General features: G+C 35.5%; 4 protein-coding genes across 6 annotated transcripts; 2 read left to right on the plus strand and 2 right to left on the minus strand.

The window, feature by feature from the left end:
- The first annotated feature begins 3,522 nt into the window (after positions 1-3,522).
- LOC119632564 lies at positions 3,523-6,437 on the plus strand. Its single transcript, XM_038025523.1, has 2 exons — positions 3,523-3,960; positions 4,014-6,437. The coding sequence occupies exons 1-2, from the start codon at positions 3,523-3,525 to the stop codon at positions 6,435-6,437; spliced, it is 2,862 nt and encodes a 953-aa protein (XP_037881451.1).
- Positions 6,438-9,017: 2,580 nt separating this feature from the next.
- LOC119632526 lies at positions 9,018-13,289 on the minus strand. Of its 2 annotated transcripts, none has more exons than XM_038025463.1 (2): positions 13,238-13,289; positions 9,018-9,377 (listed from the first exon to the last, which is right to left on the minus strand). In XM_038025463.1, exon 2 carries the CDS (start codon positions 9,366-9,368, stop codon positions 9,018-9,020), a length of 351 nt encoding a protein of 116 aa, XP_037881391.1. In that variant the 5' UTR covers positions 9,369-9,377; positions 13,238-13,289. The 2 variants fall into 2 exon arrangements, with proteins under 2 accessions (XP_037881391.1, XP_037881390.1); XM_038025462.1 differs by lacking the exon at positions 13,238-13,289 and adding an exon at positions 12,477-12,494.
- Positions 13,290-14,709: 1,420 nt separating this feature from the next.
- On the minus strand, positions 14,710-16,831 carry LOC119631339 (signal recognition particle subunit SRP68). Its single transcript, XM_038023457.1, has 3 exons — positions 16,672-16,831; positions 16,240-16,589; positions 14,710-16,175 (listed from the first exon to the last, which is right to left on the minus strand). Exons 1-3 carry the CDS (start codon positions 16,772-16,774, stop codon positions 14,823-14,825), a joined length of 1,806 nt encoding a protein of 601 aa, XP_037879385.1. The 5' UTR covers positions 16,775-16,831; the 3' UTR covers positions 14,710-14,822.
- A 1,575-nt stretch (positions 16,832-18,406) lies between these two features.
- On the plus strand, positions 18,407-21,503 carry LOC119632038 (ATP-binding cassette sub-family E member 1). Of its 2 annotated transcripts, none has more exons than XM_038024721.1 (7): positions 18,407-18,499; positions 19,025-19,243; positions 19,305-19,915; positions 19,969-20,164; positions 20,226-20,746; positions 20,806-21,040; positions 21,099-21,503. In XM_038024721.1, exons 2-7 carry the CDS (start codon positions 19,031-19,033, stop codon positions 21,156-21,158), a joined length of 1,836 nt encoding a protein of 611 aa, XP_037880649.1. In that variant the 5' UTR covers positions 18,407-18,499; positions 19,025-19,030; the 3' UTR covers positions 21,159-21,503. The 2 variants fall into 2 exon arrangements, with proteins under 2 accessions (XP_037880649.1, XP_037880650.1); XM_038024722.1 differs by lacking the exon at positions 18,407-18,499 and adding an exon at positions 18,590-18,713.
- The last annotated feature ends 1,912 nt before the right edge of the window (positions 21,504-23,415 follow it).

The raw sequence follows: 23,415 nt of genomic DNA on the forward strand, positions 1-23,415 counted from the left end.
TTCTCATAGTGTAATTCAATGCTTTTAGTTGTCATGTACCGCCTGAGTAGCCGAAGGGGAGGAATCTCGACTAGCAAGTCAATGGTCGTGGGTTCGAATCTCAAGTGCGGTAGAGTTTTTAATAAAAGCCGATAGCCTTAGATGCTAGTGCTTTTAAGAGTTTAGTCTTAGAATTAATTTCTGTGGCGAAATTAATAATAATAATAATAATAATAATAGTTGTCATGTATGTGGGTTTCTTTAACGATTGTTTGATTCTTCAATGTTTTATGATGTTTTCATCAGCTTCTTCAAACCATTTCGTTTTTTGAAAAGCTGTCTGTCTGTCTGTCTGTCTATCGTTAGAAGTGCTCAAAAGTCCGATAGAGCTTGGAGTGGGTTTTAAAACTCCTGATTTAATTGCATCAATCGGCATTTTATTTTTTGATTAGGTGGTTAGATTCTGGCAAATTTTTGTGACTTTGGTAGCTTAGGTTGATATTGATATCTGTGACGTAGTGCATGCTCTACTATTTATCTTTATTCTTATTTAAATAAAATTTGCATATCTTATATAAAAATTTTTTAATGTTTGATTTGATGGATTGCTGGGTTCAAGAAGTTCGGGGAATGCAGCTTTAATTGCTTTGTTTTTAAAACCTCTTCTTGTGAACGCGATTTACGCCGATGTCTTACGTTTTGCTTACTGTGCACTTTGCGAAATTTCTCCTCCTAACTCAGTTCAATGTATATTTGGTTTGTCAATTTGCTTTCATTTTTTAGCTCGCATCTTATTGTTCAAAAACAATGAACGGATGAGGTTATGTCCTATCTATAAAGATCTATGTTTTGGGCGAAACTGGGAAATTGAGTAGATTTGTGATCATCTAGATCTTGAACGTTGAAAGGATATTTGTGTTTTCATTCTTCGAATTTAGAAATCCTCTATCTCTCTCTCTCTCTCTCTGAAGTCTCCAATATATACTACAATTTACTAAGTTGACGTTCTAATTTTGTCTCCATTTTGTAATGCCAAACTTTTGTCAAAGATGTAACTCCTATCTCGGTACCGCCCGTAGATAGGATGCGCTCATTATAGTTATACAAGCCAAATCTAACTTAGAAGCTACAGTTTCCGACATACAAACTTTTACGAAGGCTATTGAAACGTTCAGCCTAAAAAATAGTCCGCATAACCCAAGAATTAAACGTCCCTCTTTTTAGAAAATTCGACTTTATTCATCTCAACATAGTCTCCTTCAAAAATTATGCGATCACTCTAACAATTCTCTAATAATTTGTTATTTTTTATACCCACCAATGTAAGATGGGGGTATACTCCTTTTTTTTCTTTTCATAATGTATGTAACACCCGAACGGACGCTTCAGAGACCCTACAAAGAATATACGTTTTTGATTAGCGTAAAGTTCTGAATTGACTAAGGTATGTCTGCCTGTCTGTCTGTGCAGTGTTTGCTGTTGGCGCTCTTCTGGTCGCAATAAAGAAGCTACCGACTTCAAATTTGACAGAAAGACTGCAAGTTCTTGCGCACAGGTTGATATTGAAAATGGCGCAAATTGGTCGAAGGAGAAGCCTACAGTAGATTGTAAATTCAGAAAAAAATAAAAAATTGATTTTGCGTCATTACTCATAAACTCTAGCAGATATATGTACAAAAATTTTAACGCATTTCCATAGGTAATAATGTAGTACCTGTATGAAAGTGGAAGAAATTGACCTCGCCTACCTTGTAATCTACAAGGCGCAGAAATAAGTTTCAAAAGCCCAGAAAATATAAAAATTCCTGGGCAGTTTCAAATTCTAAATGCGCCTAAGCATGTTCGTCTGTCCATCTGTCTGTTTGAGCAGCTTTGTGGTATCTCGTTATTAAAAATTAACATATCGCCTGCAAGTTTGGAAAAAAATCTGAAAATGATCTAACCTTTAAAAGGTCACATCTAATTGACACGAACTTTTATTTTGAAAATAGAAAAAATCAGGCGCGCCCACTTCATACTATAGGCTATGAAAATGTAGTTCTTTTTCTCGCCTTGTCTTTTTATGATAATTGTGATGGATATAAAAGATTCGGTTGCGACTGAATATGATTTTCTTATTCGCTCTTTTAAAAATCCAAAAACCAAATAGGTCTGGCCTATAATGCATAATATAATATTTTATTTTTATTATATAACAGGTGTCGATAAATAAGTGATATTAAATTATTATAACCAATTATTAAAACCAATAACATTTTAATTAATCCCACGATTGTTGACCAAGTGACTACGGGGACGGATTAGAGTGTTAATCAATGCAAAACTGTGATATATATCCTCATCTGACCAAGATTGAAAAAGGGAAACCATTCGCATCTAATTACACTTTTAATAGAAAAAAATAATATATATATATATATATATATAGGCTGTCTATATTAGATAGGAATTTAAAATCAATCCAGGTCATCTAAATGTTGCAACGAGCAAGAATGATTCTTCCGTCCGTCTTACTGACTTAAGAAAATTTGAATAATAGTTTACAACTTTTCTAAACGAAGCCATTATCTATGAATTATTCTGGCCGAATAATATTTGTGTTGGCTTGAAATGATGATTCTTAACTTCCTGATAAGCACGATCTTCTTCATTTAATATTATCAAGATCGAATGTACATTAAGTGAATTCCATGTCAATGCCTTCATGTCACTACCACTATGTCAATGCCTCTATTAGTTTTGAACATGCATTACTCGCATGAAAAACGCGTAAGAATTTTCTTTCCACATTCTCAGCCTGAATCAGTTTTTGCTCAAAGTGTATACTTAAAAAAAAAGAAAAAACAAAAAAAACAAAAAAAATAAAAACAAAAAACATCAACATGGAGATAATTAAAAATGATTTAACGTATGCATCGTTTTAATTTTTTTGTGGTGCAGATGTTTAAGATGGCGTTTTCATCCTCTTTCATCCTAAATCTAAAGAGCTCTGAATCTCTCTGATCCTTTTCTTTGAAATTATTCGTGCAAAGGCATTTATTTACAACGATGCTTACATATTTTACATATTTTGCTTCTACATGACCGATGAGTACATGAAATATAGCGTCATCTTCACACAAAAAGTTATCGTTGCCTTTATTGAGTATCTGGGTTAGAGTTGACCAAAATGGAAGCATCTATCAACATTGATTGGTGTCATTTACTCGATAGCACTATATGCATTCATCTACATATGTATTATGTATGTTATATGAAAAAAAAAAAAAAAAAAAACATGCACATATGTACATACGTATGCTTATGTGATTCACCCTTAATTGTTGGAATACATTCCTTACATGTTTTACTCATTAAACTTGGTTCACATTCGGTCTAAAATTTTTTATATAAATAGAAAACTCATTGATTAGCATTGTTCACTTACTTGTTTTCGTTGTGGAAAGAGGATCAAAACTGGAAAATTTATTGTTTTTATAGAATATTTGTTTTTTTTTTTTTTTTTTGAATTAAGGATACTTTAAGCAATTTATTGCTCTAGCTATGAGTAGCTTAACGTGGCTATTTTTAATATTTTTTGTCGGTACGACTTCAGCTGGCACTCATGTAAACATTTCCATATCTGAAGACCAACACGGTCATAGTACCGGCGATCAATATCTCGTTGCAAACAAGCAAAAATCGGCCAAGTTTAAAACTAATGGAATGATCGGCGAGTTACGCGATGATTGCGATGATCGTCGAATTTCAAATCAAATGCAAATTGAAAATCATAATCCAAAAACATATGCTCCCAAAGAGTATTCGGCTCGTTTACAAAGCGCATCCAATCAAACTGCACAGCATACAACATCGGCGCCAACATATCTTCCTAGATTTCCAGCACGTACATCTCCCGCAAGTGTAGGTCACCACACGAAAAATAACGTCGAATTCGAATATTTTATGCAAAATCATTATAGGAAACCAACTGTCAATACGGTAAGAAGGAATGCTTTTCTTCCATCATTTTACTAATTACAAGCATATTACAGGTTTTCGAATCGAATGAAGCAACATCGGGACGCACATCACAAAATACGGGAATTTCGCAGTCAGAAGTTGCGATGGGAAATAGAAAAATGGTTCAGTTTGAACGTCAACAAGCATTACCTGGCAGTGAAGTGAATGAAGAAGTGAGTGAAGAAGATCAAAATGTAGACGAACAACCGATTCAGGAATCTGAAGCCCTTACTGAGGACGATGAAGCAGAAGATAATGAAACAAATGAGGGCGAACCTTATAGTCCCGGCTCTGATACGGTCCATAATCCCATTTCGGAGACATCAAGTAACGAGGATGAGAGTTATTTTAATAATTCTCCAGCTCCTTTATCTGAGAATGATGCATCTGGCTATGAAGACTCTGCGGCAAGCTATATGTCACCTGCTCACGAAAGACCGATGGTAACCAAAACGATACAAATCGCTCAGCCGGCCATTAAAGCGAAAACGTTTGAAGTCCACTTACCGGCCATACAAAAGGAATTCTATGATATTGAAGAACGAGTGGTTATTAAGCCGGCCGGTACTATTGTCGTCGAATTAGAAAGACCGATCGCTAAAATACCGAAAGGTGAGACAATTTTGCCTTTAGGTCATCCGCATCCAGCTGTTGCAGGAGCCTATCAGCCTGATGGCAAAACGCGAGCATCCAGCAATGTTATATACAGCTCTGCAGGAAGTCCACCATCGGCTTCAAACCACCATCACCAGCACGTTGCTACTCATGAGCGTCAAATTGTCAAAAGTTCAACGCCCGGCTCGTCTATTACGGTCGCACCCGGCTACGATCAAAATAGCAAAAAACAAGTAATCGATAATAGTTTTCGAAAACCTAGTCATGCTGTGTCATCCCAATTAAAAGTAATAGGATCGAAAAGTAATACAGCCGTTAATCGGCTCCAAGCGCCGTCAGCTTCGAGACCGCCTACGCTCGGTCGCTTGACAAATGCGCCTGAAAATTCGATTTTGCCGGAGCAACAATCGTCAGATGGTGATGGGATTTTCTTCGAAGCTGAATACATTGATGAAGAGGAGATAAACAGCGCGAAAGGGCCGAAACCAGCGCGGGTACAGGAAGCATACACACAGAAAATGGCAGCAGTAAAGGAAGAACAGCCGATTATTAAACATGAACACAACATTCACTTAGCACCAAGTCAACATAATATTTACCTGACACGTAAAATGGAATCATCCCAAGTGAAGTTCATGCAACCAAAAGTAAACATGGAAGAGTATGAAGAGCCCGCCCATGTCCAAGAAGTTAAAGCGCAACTTTACAAAACTAAGAGACCAGTAGTTGTTTACGCCTCGGCAGAACAAGAACCAATTTACCAAGAAAAGGTACATCAGCCGATTGATCAACGGAGCCACGTCGAATCGAAGCAAGATTATGAGAAACTGAGTCGGGTTCAATACAGTACTCCTTACGCGAAAATGCGTTATCATCCAGAGGATAAGCAATACTACACACAAGTTAAAAAAACTGATGATACAAACAATTATAACGAAAATGCTGTCTCTCCAGGTCCGCTGGCGCCTGATGAGCATATGCACGCGAGTAAAGGAGAAAAAAACCAGAAACCTTATGCACTAGATGAAGGAGAAATGTCTCAAACACGCATAGCCATTACGATACCCTCGGGTAACGCAACACCAAAGGAAAAAAGCAAACCAATTTTCATTAGTTCAACTGTGCGGCCAAAAACGTATGAGAGTCGTGAAGATGTTCCGGATCTAAAAATTTCCATAAGTCACGAGGCAAATCCTAAAGAATTTGGTCATAATGCGAACAACTTCAACAATCATACGCGTTATAACGAACGTAACCACAGCAACAGTAATCACGCCCATAAAGAACGTTTAGCTCACTTGAAACTTGAAACTGATTGTATTCAGGAACATAAGATTGTGAATACGGGACGGAACGAATACAATTTACAAAAATCATCGCAGCTACAAAAGAAAAATCCAAACGAAGAACAGAAATTTATGCGTCTCGTTGAACGGCCTCGGCCAGTTGGTCAAGTCAGAAAAACAGCCAACTATGAAGAGAGTAATGATGAAAATGCTGCAGCACATCCACCGAATGTCGATATATTTCCTAAAAGCACTAATGGTCACGTAGCTGCTGGCAAAGGGTCTCGGGTGATTGCTGCCACTCCAGCTCCGAAAGATCCGTCTTTAGCTAGCGAAAGTTTTCATACACGTCGCATAGTCGTCAATCATCCATTTCAAACGGTACGGGAGATAGTTGAGCACGAGCCTTATACCAATTATCATGAGGTGCAAATTCAAGAGCCCGCCACTCCAGAATTCTTCCAATCTGCAGACTATTTCCAGCCGAGCGGAGCTTTGCGTCAATCACATTCACCCTCCAGCACCGTAAGATCGGTACCAATGTATTATCATTAAGTTTAACGATAACTTCATTTTCGATCTAAGTACAATTCTGAACGCATGTATGTAAAAATATAATACTTAAGCAATCACATATATATACATATCTTATTTAAGTTATGGGTAAAGGTTTTTACATTTTATTTTCGTTAACAGTTGCGTTCGTTTGCCGTTAACAGATAGTGAGCTCGTAAATAAGCGAATAATTATGCGCATGCATATACCATATATATATATATATATATATGTGTGTGTGTGCGTGTGTACATTTTATAATTAATTAAAACGATTTCAATATAAATTGTTTGCAAGTAAGTGCGTCACTGAAAAATGCATGCACGTACTAATAAATATTTGAATACAAAATCTAAGTAAAACTTTGTTCTTTGGTTTTTTACCGACCTTCACAAGTCAGAAGATCAACACAAACGGATCCAAAAATGCATTCACTAAATCCCTCATTTCTAGGTAGAAACTTTCAAATCGGGCATAACACGGATTAGAGATAACGTGGTTAAGTTGGACATTAAGAATGGATTAGCGGAATTTGTTTTAAACTCCCCTATGCAATATTATACCAAAAAGAAGTAAGAACATATAGTTGGGCAAAGCCGATTATTAAACACCCTACATCACCTTGTCTAACATAATTCATATTTCGATTATAGAATACAAAAATTTTGTCTAGGCAAAGGCATATCTTTCACGTGCGTATTTACGGCGAAGCAGGCCGAAAACGCAACCTAATGCAATGCAACGTTTAATTCTTACATAGGGCAGGATGCAAAAATAGGCGTAGATAGTCTTAATTTTATAGAGTTCAGTTTTGCGTGTAATTACTATAATATTATAGGTCCCACTTCCCTCATCGCTTATTAAAACGTAGCCTTTTCTGCTCCACAAAGGATCAATTTTCGTGAAACTCCTTATTAGAGTAGGATCCAAAAAAAAAACTTGGTACACTTAATTTTTTTATGTTAAACTACCATTTTGTCGTATGAATTTCAGTTTTCCTTAAATGACAGGGGATTCAAAAATTGCCCCAGCCGGTACAAAGTTTTCATACCAATTTAGAATGCCGGAACCTTAGTACTTAACTACTTTTGCCGAAAAATTTTGCAAATTATAATATTTTTTCGCATAACCATTTTTCAGAATAGGGCGTTATATGGTGGGGAGTGGTCGAAAAAGTGAACCGATTCAAAATATCTCAAGAACTGTAGCTTGAACACAATTTTTCCATGAATAGATATCAGATTAACAGACGGACAGGTAGGTTTAGATCAGTATAATAAACAGTGGGCCTCATTTAAGACCTTCTGCGTTTTGCATACGTCCGCACTAACTTAATATACTCTGTACCACAAGTGGTGTAGGGTATAATTATTGTCTAATATCGAAATTAAACGAATAATAAAAGAGAATAATAATCGCCAAGGACTGTTTGCTTGGATTTACTAAATCAGCAAAGGCCACTGATTGGTACTATACATCGAAGCGAAAATAATTCTGCATCGACCTCCCTTGTTGCCGTAGGCAATAGGCTAATGGTTTCTGAGAGGGTTCACATGTTTTATTTCCCTGGTTTATTTGATTTGTATAATTATTTATTCGTGGACCTTTATTCTTTACCTAAGTGTGAAGTATAATAGCTTGGCGGAAAAATTTTCTCGCATTAAACTACTTGGAGGTAATTTCACTTGTCAGGTCATTGCAGCAAGGTAGAATGCGTCATCTGGGCAGTCCTATTATATTGATATAGTGTACCACCCGTGGCATATACGAGGATTATTTGCAATACCCTTCATCAGTTAGTTGCTAGATGCCAGACCAAACAAAGTGCAGAAGATAAAGTGAGTTTAAGATAATGCCTTTGGTATGAGCTGCAGAATGAAAGCAAGGCATGGTTTGGCTCTAAAAACTCGTGTCACACGGCGACAAGTGAAGTTATTCTTGTACAGTTACTATGGCATCAGCCATAGAATATGCATTCAAAATTTTTGTAGATTTATCTACGATAGTTTTGCGAGTAATGAGTAAAAAATCAACATTTTATTCTTTTTGAAAAACACTGTTTATGTGAGACTGTAGACCTGTCCTTCGATCGACTTAGCCGCTTTTCAATATCTACCTGAGTACAAGAACCTTTAATATTTCTGCCACACTTGAAGTTGATAGTTTCATCTTTGCGGCCAGGAAAATATCTACAACAAACATTACGCAAATGGACAGACGGACACGCGTGAATCGCCTCAGAATTTGATGTTGATCAAGAATATACATGCTTTGTCTCTGAAGCCGCCTTCTAGGCATGGTAAGCGATGAATCTCATCCCGATCCGAAAGTAAAAAAAAAAAATAAAAACGACACACACACACACATTTCTTTGGAATTTTTCTATTTATAATAATAGACTTACAAGAGCTCTCTTAAAAAAACTATTAAGCACCTTATGAACTTTTAATAATTTCCGTTGAAATTCAACAGATGATGAAAGAATCTTTAACAAATAATTTAATATATAAACTTAGGGAGAGTAAAAAGTAACAAATCAAACATAATCTTATCGATAAGGGTACAGCAAGAACATAAATCTTATCTACGCTTAATCCAACCGGCATTTTTAAATAATTTGTAAACCATATCACGTGGTATCTTTTCAGCTTCGCGGTCAAACACTGGCATTTCGTTGCCGGTAAACCATGAATCTTTGGCTAATGCAGCCGCAATATGTGGATTATTTAAGAAGCGATGACTTTTCGAAAGTTCAGGTGGAAGCTGCGACTCCCGCAAGGAATTGTCCACTACAGCCGGATGGGCAAATTGCCCAGCACCAGACGACTGATAATATGGATTGCCACCAATTCCAGATGATTGATGATACAAGAATTGAGCTTCACAAATCGCAACATATACAATAAGAAACGATAGCCATAAAATGTACATAATGCTGAACTGAAAATTAAAAAAAAAGTCAAATATTAAATAAATACAATAATGTAAAGAAAAATATTTTCTTTATTTAACACTTAGGTCGCCGTCATGTTATACACTATTCTTTTGCACACATCATCGGACGATGTCCTTGAAAACGTAAGTCGAAAATGTGCAAGGCTTTCACAACACATTTACACCATTTGTGGTACGAGGGCATATCAAGTATGTGCGTATGTGTGCAATACCTATAAGAACTTGATGTAGAGGCATCGTTTTGCTATATGAATCAGCTTAGAATCGCTTTCTCAAGCTTGTCCAAGCTTGTATGTCCGTCTGTCCATTTGGTATTTTTGCATTCAACCTACAAATTAGAAATTTTTGTGATATTTTCATGAACATGTTTTGGCCCACGATCGAAAGCTATTGAAAATATTTCGGGGCGGATCATCTTTTTCGATCACTTCTCGTATAACGCATTACCTTGAAAAAGAATTATATGAATAACTGTATTAAGCGACGTGCTGCAGGGTATCTAACAATAGGTCATGGCCGGTTTTGTAATTGTTTATATTGAAGCATTTTGCGAAAAGTCTCCAAGATCGGAAATGAAATTCGGCTGATTCTAAGTCGGCTTATTGAGTGAGAGAACATTGTCAAGGTCATAGGAAATGATATAATTAGAGAATCCGTAAATTAGTGACCTATAAAGTGAACACGGACAGGCAATCTTAAATCGATTCAGAAAGTGATGCTGAATGAATCGATATAATTAATCAAAGATAAATCTACCTCAAACGAATCTTTCTTGCTTTTGCATACATCCGCACAAAGTTAATATAGCCTTTTGCCACAAGTGGTATAGGGTGCGAATACATTACCAAAGAAATTGTACACTCTCACAATCAATAAATACTAAATGCAGAGGTGCATTTCATAGAAAATTCGAAATTATGGCGAAACGTGGGAAAAATGTAAATTGTTGGCTTGATTGGCAGGCGGGCTCGCAAAGTTGAAGAAGTGCGAAAATATGTCGTCGGGTAATTCGCTACCAAACCAATAATATCGCCATGTTGCCAAAAACAAATGTAAAATGTTGTAGAAAACGTTGGAAACTATTCTCATTATACATATTAAATCAACTTTCCGCAATATATGCCTTCTTCAAGTCAAAAAGGGATCAAAATTCATGCAAACACCTAACAATGCTTATCGAAATAGTTTTACTGGCAGAAGGAGCAACTGTTTTACATCAATTTCTAAAAAATCGATCAGTTGTTCGATCAGTTTTCTTTACTGCACCGAACACATGAATTTAATTAAGCTAATTAATTAAAGTTTGCAGAGAATGCAGCTTGGTTTCGAACGCATTTATGATTGCAATAATTTTTCGCATTTTTAACTACTTTTCCGAATTCCGAATATCAATATTCTCCAATTGTCGGATTGCTGTTAAATAGCAATCCCTCCTCTCGCGAAGAACACTTCTCCAGCCACTGTCATAATATCGCCTATGCAATGATAACTTATTTGATTGGAAAGTATATGTCATTAAGAAGCAAAGCTAGGAAATAAGTAAAAGCATTATAGTCAGGCAAAGCCGATCGTTAACTATCCTGCATCACTTCGCCTAATAAAATTCATCATTTATTTACGCGATGATATATCAAAAATTATAAAGCGAAGGGGTCGCGACAGATAAGCACACGTGATCCCAGTTTAGCAAAATTAATTTTCCGCTCAAGTATCTTATTACTCTTTAGCCCATTTTCGTCATAAAGTGTTAACAAATAAATCTTGCTCTTGTATAAAAGTTTTCCCTTCAGGGAAGTCCTTTTATGCGATCGGAAAGACCTCTACTCGAAGTTTAGTACAATTACTTAACATTTTCACCATAAAATATTAAAAATTATATGATTTCACCATACGAAAGCTTACTTTTCAACAGCATTTTACACTAGGTGGAAGTTCGAGCCAAAGAATAACTCCAGATGGCCTATCTTATGCCGATTTCTATTACAAAATATTGAAAAGTGAGCCTTTTCCTCGCAGGACGATTTCACATCAAATAATATTGCTCAGAGATTATTATTGAGACATTTTTAAAAATGCGAATTTTTCCCGTATAACGAGAGCAAGGCGTTTTGTTAAAAGGATAGGGGGGTGTGACGCAGCGGATTAATCCCATCCAATCTATTTGCACTAGGATTTCTCCTTGAGCCAAGTCTTGTCAGTGTATTAAATTTTGTTAAAGCATGGACGGACAGACAAATTTAAGTCGATTCACAAAATACTTCCAAATCGAACGAGTCTATTCCAAGTTTTTCGGGGTCATTACATAAATCCGCACAATTTCAATATATCCTGAATTATAGAAGCGATGTAGAATATAATTAAGAGCATCTCTCTCTCTCTCTCTCTCTCTATCTCTGCAAATTTGGTTTGCAATAATTCTTCTTTAAATCTTTTAGCCGATTCTTTATAATATAGTTGCAATAAAAATTCTTTATCCACTGAACTTCTGGTCGCCAATTCGGATTTTCGAATAAATGAAACAAAAAAGAAAAATATCACAACGGAAAGGTATTAAAGATGAGAACAAATCTCATATATCCAACTACTTTCTCATGGCGTGCTTAACATAAATTACACTTAAATGTAATTTAAATTAAAACAAAATAAAACTCTTCCACCTTTTTTGGGATGCGCTCGGATCTTATGTTAAGTGCTATGGTAAATTGACTCATGGACATTAAAGAGTTTTATGGTTTATATATGTATACTCATGTATTTCCAAATTAAGCCTTAATCAAGCTTATTCCTGCGTCCTTCAGCCAACATCCATGCGTCTCTCGACAAAAAAAAAAATCTAACATTTAAATAAAAAAAATGACTCAGCCATATTAAGCGCCCCGCATTTGAACTTAATTGATTGAGTTCTTCTCTTTAAGTATATCTGTAACGCGTGCATATATTTTATGGTTCTCTATTTTTCACAAAAACATACATACATATATATAAATGCATGCATGCATGCATTCATGCATACAAACTATAATAATAGTAATAATAATAATAATAATAATAATAATAATAATATAATAACTCCGTCACACCCACCGGACTTGCAATTAAACTAAAACTGATTATTTTTAATAAATTCACTGGAAATTCTTTTAACGACACAATTGCTGTTTTATGCGAAACTAAAATTAGAATTGCTCTGCATCGGACTTTTATGTTGAGATTATTATAGTATAGTGCGTAGTGCATAGGTAAACGATAAAGTGATGGAAAGGCTCTCAACTACTAACAGCAGTAGTCGGAGTAAGGTAAGCATGCTGCTGCTACTCAACTATTTGATAATAAGACGTAAAGTTTATAACTTTAACCTAAAGCATATTTCGACTTGCATACGTTTATATATATGCATCTGATTGCTACATTAAATTTATCGTTTCATTTGTCGTTTATTATTCACTTTTCGAAAAATAAAAAATAAAAAATTTAAAAAAAAATACAAATTCAAAGGTAGTCAGTCAGTCAGTCGTGAGCAGAGTTTTTCATAAAATTGAAATTTTTGATTTCAATTAAATAATCGACTCCTTGCTTGCTAGTTCGTATAGTGGCAAACGTTGAGCGAAACCAACCAATGATATGATATATGATGTTTGTTGAGGGTATCAATTGTGTTACATAAAAACATGTTTTTTTTTTTTGTTTTTTCAACGTTCTCCTAAAGATTTATTATTGCCATTTTACTATGTTTTCAAGATACAAAATGATTTCAAAATGAGAAAACGCCCCAGAATACTCTAATATGCGAATATATAACTCATTTCATTTTCGTATATATATGTACTATACTTAAGTATACGTACGTAGTCGCGATTACAATGACAATTAACAATCAAACAGCATTAATTAATTAATGTACGTTGATCTTGAACAGAAAATTTGTTTTGAACTTGTAATAAATACACATATGCACTAATCTAAATGTGCGAACAAACTATACGAGGGCGATATGATAAATAATGAAGTCAGAGAAAGGAACATGCTTTTCATCTTTTTTTTTTTTTTTTCTTATGTGTACTTGAAAATGCTAGGATGAATGCGGCAGCCATTCACATCCGAAACTCTCGTGCCTCCATCGCCTTGAAAATGAAAATTTTTCAAAATACTTTGCCTACATTGAAAACATGCGAATATTTTTCATTTCTTATGACTATTTTCAAGCTTAAGCTTTGAATTCAATAATTAACTATATCTGTATATATATACACATATATATATATATATATATATCAAGTCTTACATACCGTTGTATACATACCTGTTAGATACAAGCAAGTTGATCTAAAATCTTATATTATTCATTAAAATGCTGTGGTAGGGGTAAGTCTGCAAGACGAGTAGCCGAATAGCCAAATAAAGTAGGTAAGAACCGCGAGAAACAAGTCCCTGTTCGCGGATTCAAATCTCAATGCGGTAAAGTTTACTCTGGTCGTAGTTTACTTCAGCCGGTAAAGGTATAACACTTACTGGCTGATCAATTAAAAAAAAAAAAAACAACAACAATATATGGCGTTTTTAAACATTAAATGCTCTGATCTGGAGATTATTTTGATAATCAATGTTTTCTGTTTCTCATATTTTTAAACCTAATTTCGAATAATAGACAAATCTTAAAAAAAAAAAAAAAAGAGTTCAGACAGTTATGAGCGTTCCATAGCGAAAGCTGGTTTCGGTCAGCTTAGAAAGGTGAGACAACCGTCCATACTAATGAGTTTATATCGCTCCAATTTTTACTGCATTGAAGACGTCCGATTTTGTGTTAATTGCACAGCATTTACCGGAGATTTTAGCTTTTCACTTTAACTGGAAGAAAAGTGCAGCTGAAACCACATCGCATAATTGTAAAAGTTTATGGCGAGAGTGCTCGAGCTGAAAATTATATAGAAAATGGTGCTTTTAGCTTTGAAGATCAACACCGGCAACAGTGCTGGCCCAACGAAGATTGCAATCAAAAGGAAGACTATTTTCCAGAATTCTTTAGGATAAATGAACAAGCAGTTCTCGTATTATTGAAATGGATAAAAGCGAACTAACTTGTATGTCCAAAAATTTCACAATACTTTCAGATCCTATCGTTTTTTATAAGAACATTGAGATTACTTTTGCGAGCTTATATGAACAACACTTTTCACTCTTTAGACAGCTAAAGGTTTCTATAAAAAAAGAAGTAATCTTCCAGAATGGAACAAGCTTGTTCACCTACCTACCAGATGATCGTCATTGTTCACTGAACACAAACTTGAAATTTTGGAATAAAAATCAAAAATTAATTTTGCTACATATACTCCGTGCAGCTGTGTACAAGTTACAAATAAAAAAAAAAAAGTGTTTATTTATTGCGATAAGTAAAAAAAATTGTTAATACAACTTTGTATAGATTACGAAAATTTACTTGTTTCCACCCCATCCTAGAAAGCCTTTCACGAAACCAGATATGCCCTTTTTATCGGGTGCTTGCAGTTTTTCTTCTAACGATGGTAGTTCCACATAGTTCAAGGCCAAGTCAAAGAATAGGGGCTTACAAGGTATGGCTTCCATTTCGGGAGTTAATTTGAAAACATTAGGATTCTTTGTGAATAGCGATTGATCCTCTTTATATTGAGATAATCGTTCGAATAATGGTTTGGAAGATTTTTGCGATTTGGATGTAAATATTGGATCATCGTAATTATCATTTTCAAGTACACTATAAGCATGTGCCGAAAATTTGCACCCGTCAATGGTAATTACAAGCTTTTCAAGGTCATCTAACATATTAAAATTGTCACAGAACGGACCCTTCAAAGCCTCTGTCGCATATTTTGAAGCACGCTCGTAGAGAGCAACTGCCTCTTTCCACTTTTTCATGTCGATTAAGGTGAGCGCGATGTAATAACAGCGGAACGCCTTGAACGTTAAGGCCAAGTTTTCAATTTCACGTTGATACGTGGTATGATCTTCCATGCCCAAAATCTGTTGCATTTCGCTAACATTTTGCAATATGATTTCATACAAACGTGCCAAATCCTGAGAACGCACCCTTTTCCCATCCAAAGCGATTTGAGATTTTTGATTTGGATCATCAAAATTGGCTTTTGCCTGCTCAACTAAGCATAGGTTACGCTGTAGTGTACGATTAAGCCGTATGTACGATAAATAAGCCAACAAATATTGAACTCCAGAAACGGGTTGACCAGTAGTCAAGGAACGTAGTTTTGGATCCTGTTTAATTTCATCCTTAACGGATTGAATGGCATCCTTACAATCCATTAAAGTACGTTCAATCAGTTCAATTTTGGCATCAATTTTTGTGGTTTTTTCAAGACCTTTATCCAACTCCTGAGCGCTAAGAAGGAATAAACGAACCTTTTCGGGACGAACAGTAACTTTACGCCCGCGCCACTCGATGGTTTGCAAACCATCACTGCTTTCGGATTTTGTTTGATTTACTAAAGCATCTAAATTCTCTAGCAGGCCTTGTGCTCTCATTTCTAGCAAATCATCCATGTTACCGCCCATAGTGCCGCCACTGATATTGTAAGCGCAATAGCGTAAATTTGGAGTAAATTCATTTACTTTCGCCTTATATAACTCCTGCTCATCGTCCGGTAGAGCCTTAGCTAAATTTTCGTACACCACTTGAGCACGTTTCAAATGTTCCCCAGCTGTTTTCCACGACTGCAATTCAAAGTGCAGCGTGCCGTGCATCCACGCAACATACGCTTCACACTCTAACTTCGTTCGTGCGTCAAAAATTTCCAACTACAAAATAATGGAAGAGAAACGAACATTTGGATTAATTGTTCAGTTAACAACAATTACATACCGTGCACAATTCCTGCAGCTGTAACGCATATCCACAAGCTTTTCTTAACTTGCTTATTAAGTGAAACCGCTTCCGGGGCTCAGTGTTCGCTTCTTGTTTCAACTGCATAGCGTAGGACCATGCTCTCTCGGCACTTATAAGAGGTATATAAATGAAACGTTCATCAGCGCGCTTCCCCGTCAGTTCAGCAAACGTGACATCGCGACGCTTGAAATGCCTTTTATCGCCCTGAGGGAACTTAAGCGCTTTTCGCAAACGCCGTATACGTCGGGAACAATATCCACGGTACCGCTGATAATCGCCATGACGTAAACCATGCTGTTGTTGAGCTTCCTTAATCATATGCAGTACTGGCAATAAATGAAATTATTACTTTATATTTATATATATATATATACTTATATATGAAACTTCAAAATTTTAGTTGGTTACCTTCAATTCTGAACACTCTAATCGGTTCCGCTGATTGATTCGTTAATCCTTGATTACTTTCGGATTTCTCCAGGTTACCATTATTATTAACCTCATCAGCCATGATTTTAAATTAACTTTATTCAATTATACAAAAAAAAATAGTCTTAAAACTCTCTACCGAAAAAACAGAAAGCCTGACCTGACTGTCAAAACGTCATCAAAAAAATGTATTGACAACTCATAATAGTGTTGATAACAAACCACATAAGCGAACATAAACGTTAGTTCATTTTTACCTGTTTCTCTCTTCTAGTCAGCTAAATTGGCAAATCTAAACTTTAAATTTTATAATGGGAAAACACATTGCGGCTTAATTACTTTTTCAAGCGTGGAAATTTAATGCATATGCGTTACTTTCAACGTACTCAACTTTAACTCTGGCACTTAAGAGAGCAATCAAAATTCAAATAAAAATTAAAAAAAAATATATTTATTATTAACTATTAAAGGGAACTATGTGCCAACGGCACAGATGTTTTAAATTTCATTTTCCCAAACTGTGAGGGCTTCACAGGACCCTGTGAAAGAAAATAACGTGATAACTGTAAAATATTTAAGATTTCATAATACCTGGAATATCAAGTGAAGAAAATTCATAATTTCGAGAATTATTTTTGCTATTTAGCCATTCACTAAAGAACTCTTCTAACTATAGTAGAATCTGTGTTAAAGGAGAAGCGACCTATTTTTTCAATATTATAGAGGAACATTTGCGACAACATAGTGCCGATAAAGAAAGAGGGAGGCTCAAGAAGACGAAAAGAAAAAAAAAAGGAGAAAGTTACATATTATATGATTATATGTGCTCACTAAGATTTTCAGTTTATATTGTATTCTAGTTTATTTATTTTTTTCTTCAATACCCTTTCAGTCCCCCTGAATGCCACTCATTTATGTCCCAGCGACATTTATAGAGTGTATAGAATATGTATGCAAACGCATGCAACGAGACTCCTTTATTGGGTTATACAATATTTGGCAGCGAGGAAATCGTGCCTACATGTTTAAGGGAAATAAGGGAACTAGTAGGAACCTACACACAAAGTGTTAGTGGCAACTAAAAGTAGCTAATGAGTGTATTTTGCTTATATTTTGGATTTGTGACACTGCATCAATTGCCTTTGTAATATAATATTTAATAATAATAATTTTAATATTTAATGTATTTTTTTATAACACTATTTACAGACTGAAGGAAAATACAACTCTACAAACCGTTAACAAAATGTGAGCGGTTATTCTTATTCTTTCCTAGAATGCTAAGTTTTGAGTTGATAATTTTTGATAAATAAAAATTGTCATTTTATAATTTGCCGTTGCTTATAAATATTATCTGGATTTCTTCTTCTTCTATAGTCAGCAAATCTCTAGAACAGATGAGTACAAACTTGCCAAGATTTATGGTTGCGCAAAACAATGCTGAAATTGGTGTTGCGTACAAAGATGTTGTTGCATTTGATGCTGCGATTCTCTTATCGGAAGAGCGACAACTTGGCATCACTGCCACTTGTCTTTTCTTTTGTTATGTGGAAAGGTGCGGTTCGTAAAGACTGAAAGTTTTATTGAGAAAGTAAACATTCTAATCATTTAAAAGGGAGGCTACACTTTTTTATAGCATTGTTGCAAAAAGTAATATTTTTCGTGGAATAACATGAATGAAACAGAATCACTTCAATCTGTTGGCAATGCGATGGCAAGAATTTCGAGTTAGTTGGCATCACCATTTTCTCCTTTAGACGGGTGCCACGAGTAGGTTTCGTCAACTTTTTTTAAATATAAATTAAAGGTAAATTAAAAATTTTCAGAAAATTCGATCCTATTTAAAACTGCACGTGATAAAGAGGGGAAGATAATATAAGATTAGGGAGCATATAAAATATCTGCAATTTCTTTTATTTATATGTTAGTTTATTCATATATTTTGGTTCAATATGTTATAAGTATTCGTGACAACGTGTGATCATTTTTTTATATCGGGGTAAATCGGATGAAAGAAACTGGTAAATGACAAACTAAATTAGATCTAGTATTGCTTAGTTGATTCCATGAGACATCCTTCACAGTTCACATTTTGAATACGATAAATGAGATTATCAATTTTTCTGTGTATACGTACTTTTTCATTTAGTTTTAAGGGTGTGGTATCAATCTGCTCATTGGCCAACTCCCAGCTCTAACCTATCTGTAATATATCAATAATCATTGAGTGTTGCATTTATGATCGATTTGGTAGTTTTTAGTTTATATTACATTTAAATTTAAATCTTAATGTTTTTGATAAACTGATTCTGATTCCAAATTTTTTTCTTAGCCTACGATGTCGCATCGGAGGGACCACGAGGAGACAGACAAGCAGACACGTATAGCCATTGTCAGCGATGACAAATGCAAACCAAAGCGTTGCCGTCAGGAGTGTAAGAAGTCCTGTCCGGTAGTTCGAATGGGTAAGCTCTGCATTGAAGTAAGTCCCTCGTCAAAAATAGCGTCGCTCTCCGAGGAACTGTGTATTGGTTGCGGTATTTGTGTAAAGGTGAGTTAAAATTGACCCTACGGGATAAAACAAACAATTGTTAGTATATTTGCTTTTATAGAAATGTCCTTTTGAGGCCATTACCATTATTAACATTCCCAGCAATTTGGAAAAACATACTACACATCGCTATGGCAAAAACTCATTTAAATTGCATCGCTTGCCAATACCGCGACCAGGCGAAGTGCTCGGCTTAGTTGGCCAGAATGGTATAGGTAAATCGACTGCTCTTAAAATTTTGGCAGGAAAGCAAAAACCCAACTTGGGACGTTATCTGGAACCACCAGATTGGACTGAGATATTAGCATACTTTCGTGGATCCGAATTACAAAATTATTTTACCAAAATCCTTGAAGATAATTTAAAGGCTCTTGTTAAACCGCAGTATGTCGACCAGATCCCGAAAGCGGTGCGTGGAGCTGTTGCCGAACTTCTTGATAAGAAAGATGAACGCAAAAATCAAACGGAAATATGTGAAATGCTTGATTTGTTAAATATTCGGGATCGTGATATCGCCGAATTATCTGGTGGAGAATTGCAGCGTTTTGCTATTGCAATGGTGTGCATACAACAGGGCGATATTTTTATGTTCGACGAGCCTTCTTCTTATTTGGATGTTAAGCAACGCCTAAACGCAGCTTTAACTGTACGTCATTTACTTCATCCTACCAAGTAAGCCCATTGGACGACGAGAATCTCGCATATAACTTACAACTATTTTATAGGTTTATAATAGTCGTGGAGCACGATTTATCAGTGCTGGACTACTTGTCCGATTTTATATGTTGCTTGTACGGTGTTCCTGGTTGTTATGGTGTGGTTACCATGCCTTTTTCCGTACGTGAAGGTATCAACATTTTCTTAGATGGTTTTGTGCCCACGGAAAACATGCGCTTCCGTACCGAATCGTTAACTTTTAAAGTATGCTTTCTTGCAATCCACTTTATTATATATGTAATACAAAGTGCAATATGGTTTCCAGGTTTCGGAATCTGCCACAGAGGAGGAAATTAAGCGCATGGAACATTACATATATCCTGCCATGACCAAGACTTTGGGAAAATTTACTCTAACGGTTGAAGAGGGTCATTTCAGTGATTCGGAAATTTTGGTGCTGCTTGGCGAAAACGGTACTGGAAAGACTACATTCATTCGAATGTTAGCTGGTAATCTACAACCAGACGATGACGTTGAATTGCCAGTTTTGAATATCTCTTACAAGCCACAAAAAATTTCCCCCAAATTTCAAAACCACGTGCGCCATTTGTTGCACGAAAAGATACGAGATGCTTATGTGCATCCACAATTTATTGCTGATGTCATGAAACCTATGAAAATTGAAGAAATTATGGACCAAGAGGTTCAAAATCTGTCAGGTGGTGAATTGCAGCGTGTCGCTCTGGTGCTTTGCTTAGGAAAACCAGCCGATGTCTATCTTATCGATGAGCCGTCTGCTTATTTGGATTCCGAGCAACGTCTTGTTGCCGCCAAAGTCATTAAACGGTAAATAAAATTAATATTGAGAATATTAAGGGGCAACATCTTTTATTATTTGATCACAGGTACATTCTCCACGCCAAACGCACCGGTTTTGTCGTCGAGCACGATTTTATTATGGCTACATACTTGGCTGACCGCGTCATTGTGCTAGAAGGCCAACCTTCAGTTAGAACAACGGCCTATTCGCCTCAGTCCCTTTTGAATGGCATGAATCGTTTCTTAGAGTTACTGGGCATTACATTTCGACGGGATCCAAACAACTATAGGCCACGAATTAATAAAAATAATTCTGTTAAGGTACAATCACCAATCCCCAGTGCACGCACTTCATGTTTAATCAATTTAATATTTCCAGGATACTGAGCAGAAACGTTCTGGCCAATATTTCTTTCTCGATGACGATAATGTTAAATAAGGACAAGTTTGGTAAAAAGTTTCAAATCCTGAACGGTTTAGCAGCGTTTAATTCTAAGCGAATTTCAAGTGATCTTCCTACACATAATACATTAGACGATGCCTTCTCAAATTCACTCAAGTTGAGTCGATGTTTACACGTTTTTTAGGACGCCTCCTAATCAACTCATTTTCTTTCTTTTTTTTTTTTCTTTTTTTTTTTTTTTCTTTTGAATACTTGGATAGAACATGTTCCATGAATAATTAAACAAAATATCTACACAAAGGTATCCTCCTCAACTAAAAATCCGTGTAAATACATGTATATAAGATAAACGAGTAATTACATGTTGAAAAGAACAATAAACTGAAGGTTCGACAAGTTTATAAAAAATTTTCAAGATTTTCTTAAAATAGCATTTATAAAACAATTTGACAATTTTGAAAGAAAATATATTTTTAACTTTAGTTCTATAACACAATTTTCACGAAATACCTGCATTCTACATTATCCACATTTTATCACACTTTCGCATTATTTACATTATTTACATGTTTAACACGATTAGAAATTTACGATTGGTTTTCATAATGCGAGTGCAGATTTTCTAATATCCTGACAAGTATAAGCGATTTGCCGATACCCGACTGGCACTTTACGATTTTACGATTTCTTGCGGTACAGGGTATATTAAATTTGTTCGCACATATATAACACTTGGAAAGTTTTAATATTGATCTGTCCTTTCATAATAGCGATCACGCTTCTGTCTGTCCTCGTATTTTTATATTAAATTTCGAAATTGTTGAAATAATTTGATGAAACTTTTGGTATACAACATGTTTCGACTACTGCTCCCCATATACATATAACGCCTTATTTTGAAAAAAAATTGTAATTTCCCAAATTTTTCGACAAAACTCAATGTGCAATAGCATCTCGGTATTCTAAATTTGTATAAAGAATATAGTTCGGCTGGGGCAATCTTTTGATTTTTCTCTCTCTCGTAAAACCGCTCCCACGAAAACTAAATCTTTTCACAGTAAAAATGTATAATTTATAACATTTTGTGGCGTGAAAATGACCAAATTTGGACTACGTAGGCCTACATTTTTCAGTGGTAACGGATATGCAGCCTTTCATAAAAAGAATGCCTTGGAATGAAAATAATGTGTCATTTTTGTTGTATTATTACCAAAACAAGTTTACTAGGCGAACCGGTGTAAGGTAAGCGGTAGAATGATCGGTCTCGCCCGACTATAATGCTTTTATTTGTTTTATTTCTGACAAGTTCTTCACTTCTTACCTGTGCTTGCCTTCTCTAAGTCGAAGCTCTTGTCTCTTGCATTTTTCTTTTTTCTTTTTTTTTTTGGAAAATCGTCTTCTGTTTTTGCTTTCTTAAATTTCTTATATGTATATAGTTGTATATATAGAAGTATGACAAAATTAATGTTCGCAGGTTCAAGTCCCAAACGCGGTACAGCTTTTCTTTGGTCGTGCTCAGTCGACAAAGGCGTAATATTTATCGATTGAACACACACGCACTAGGCTGCGTCTACGACTTCGCTATCTCTTTCCCTTTCCCTCCCGTCGTTCTGCCCACATCACATCACCGTGTTATACGAATAGATGACATCCCCTGACCGATTGTTCATACAAAAAGAAAAAGAAAAAAAATGAATTTGTGTTTATTATTAGTATTGTTCTTGCAAGTAAGTATGCGTGCATTATTATATATGAGAATTTCAATTTTCATTTACGATTTTTTCAATATTCGAAATAAATAATGAGTAGCGCAAAGGATTTCTTCTCCGGTGCTTGTAAAAAACATATGCAATTTTAAAATTTTGTCTAGAATGCTAAACGTATCCTCCCTCGAGCGCAATCCGTTCGTTCAGTTTGCTAAGGTAAGGATGGAGGCACGCCTTATGTTAACACATTTTTTTTTTTTATGGCTGCAATATATGCTAAGGTGCTTATAGCAGTAGTTCGCATAGCAAATTCAATTTTCAATCTATTAAAACTTATTAAGTGGATATAGGGCCTTCCAATAAGTGCGGAAAAGGAAAAGCATACAGTTTTGTTTTTCGATGGAACCGAATTCTAAATATAATATCATTGAAATTGTCACGACGGTTTTGCACTCGATGAAAACGGTTAAAACAACGTGCGAGCATTTTATCAATAGTGCGCTCAATATTTATTGTTAATGAATGCAATCTCAAGCCGCAAGAAGAAGTTCAAAGGTATGAAATCACTGCTACTTCGGGACCAATTC

This window comes from Glossina fuscipes, unplaced genomic scaffold (assembly GCF_014805625.2).
Source record: "Glossina fuscipes isolate IAEA_lab_2018 unplaced genomic scaffold, Yale_Gfus_2 1, whole genome shotgun sequence".
In the NCBI taxonomy this organism is placed as follows: domain Eukaryota; kingdom Metazoa; phylum Arthropoda; class Insecta; order Diptera; family Glossinidae; genus Glossina; species Glossina fuscipes.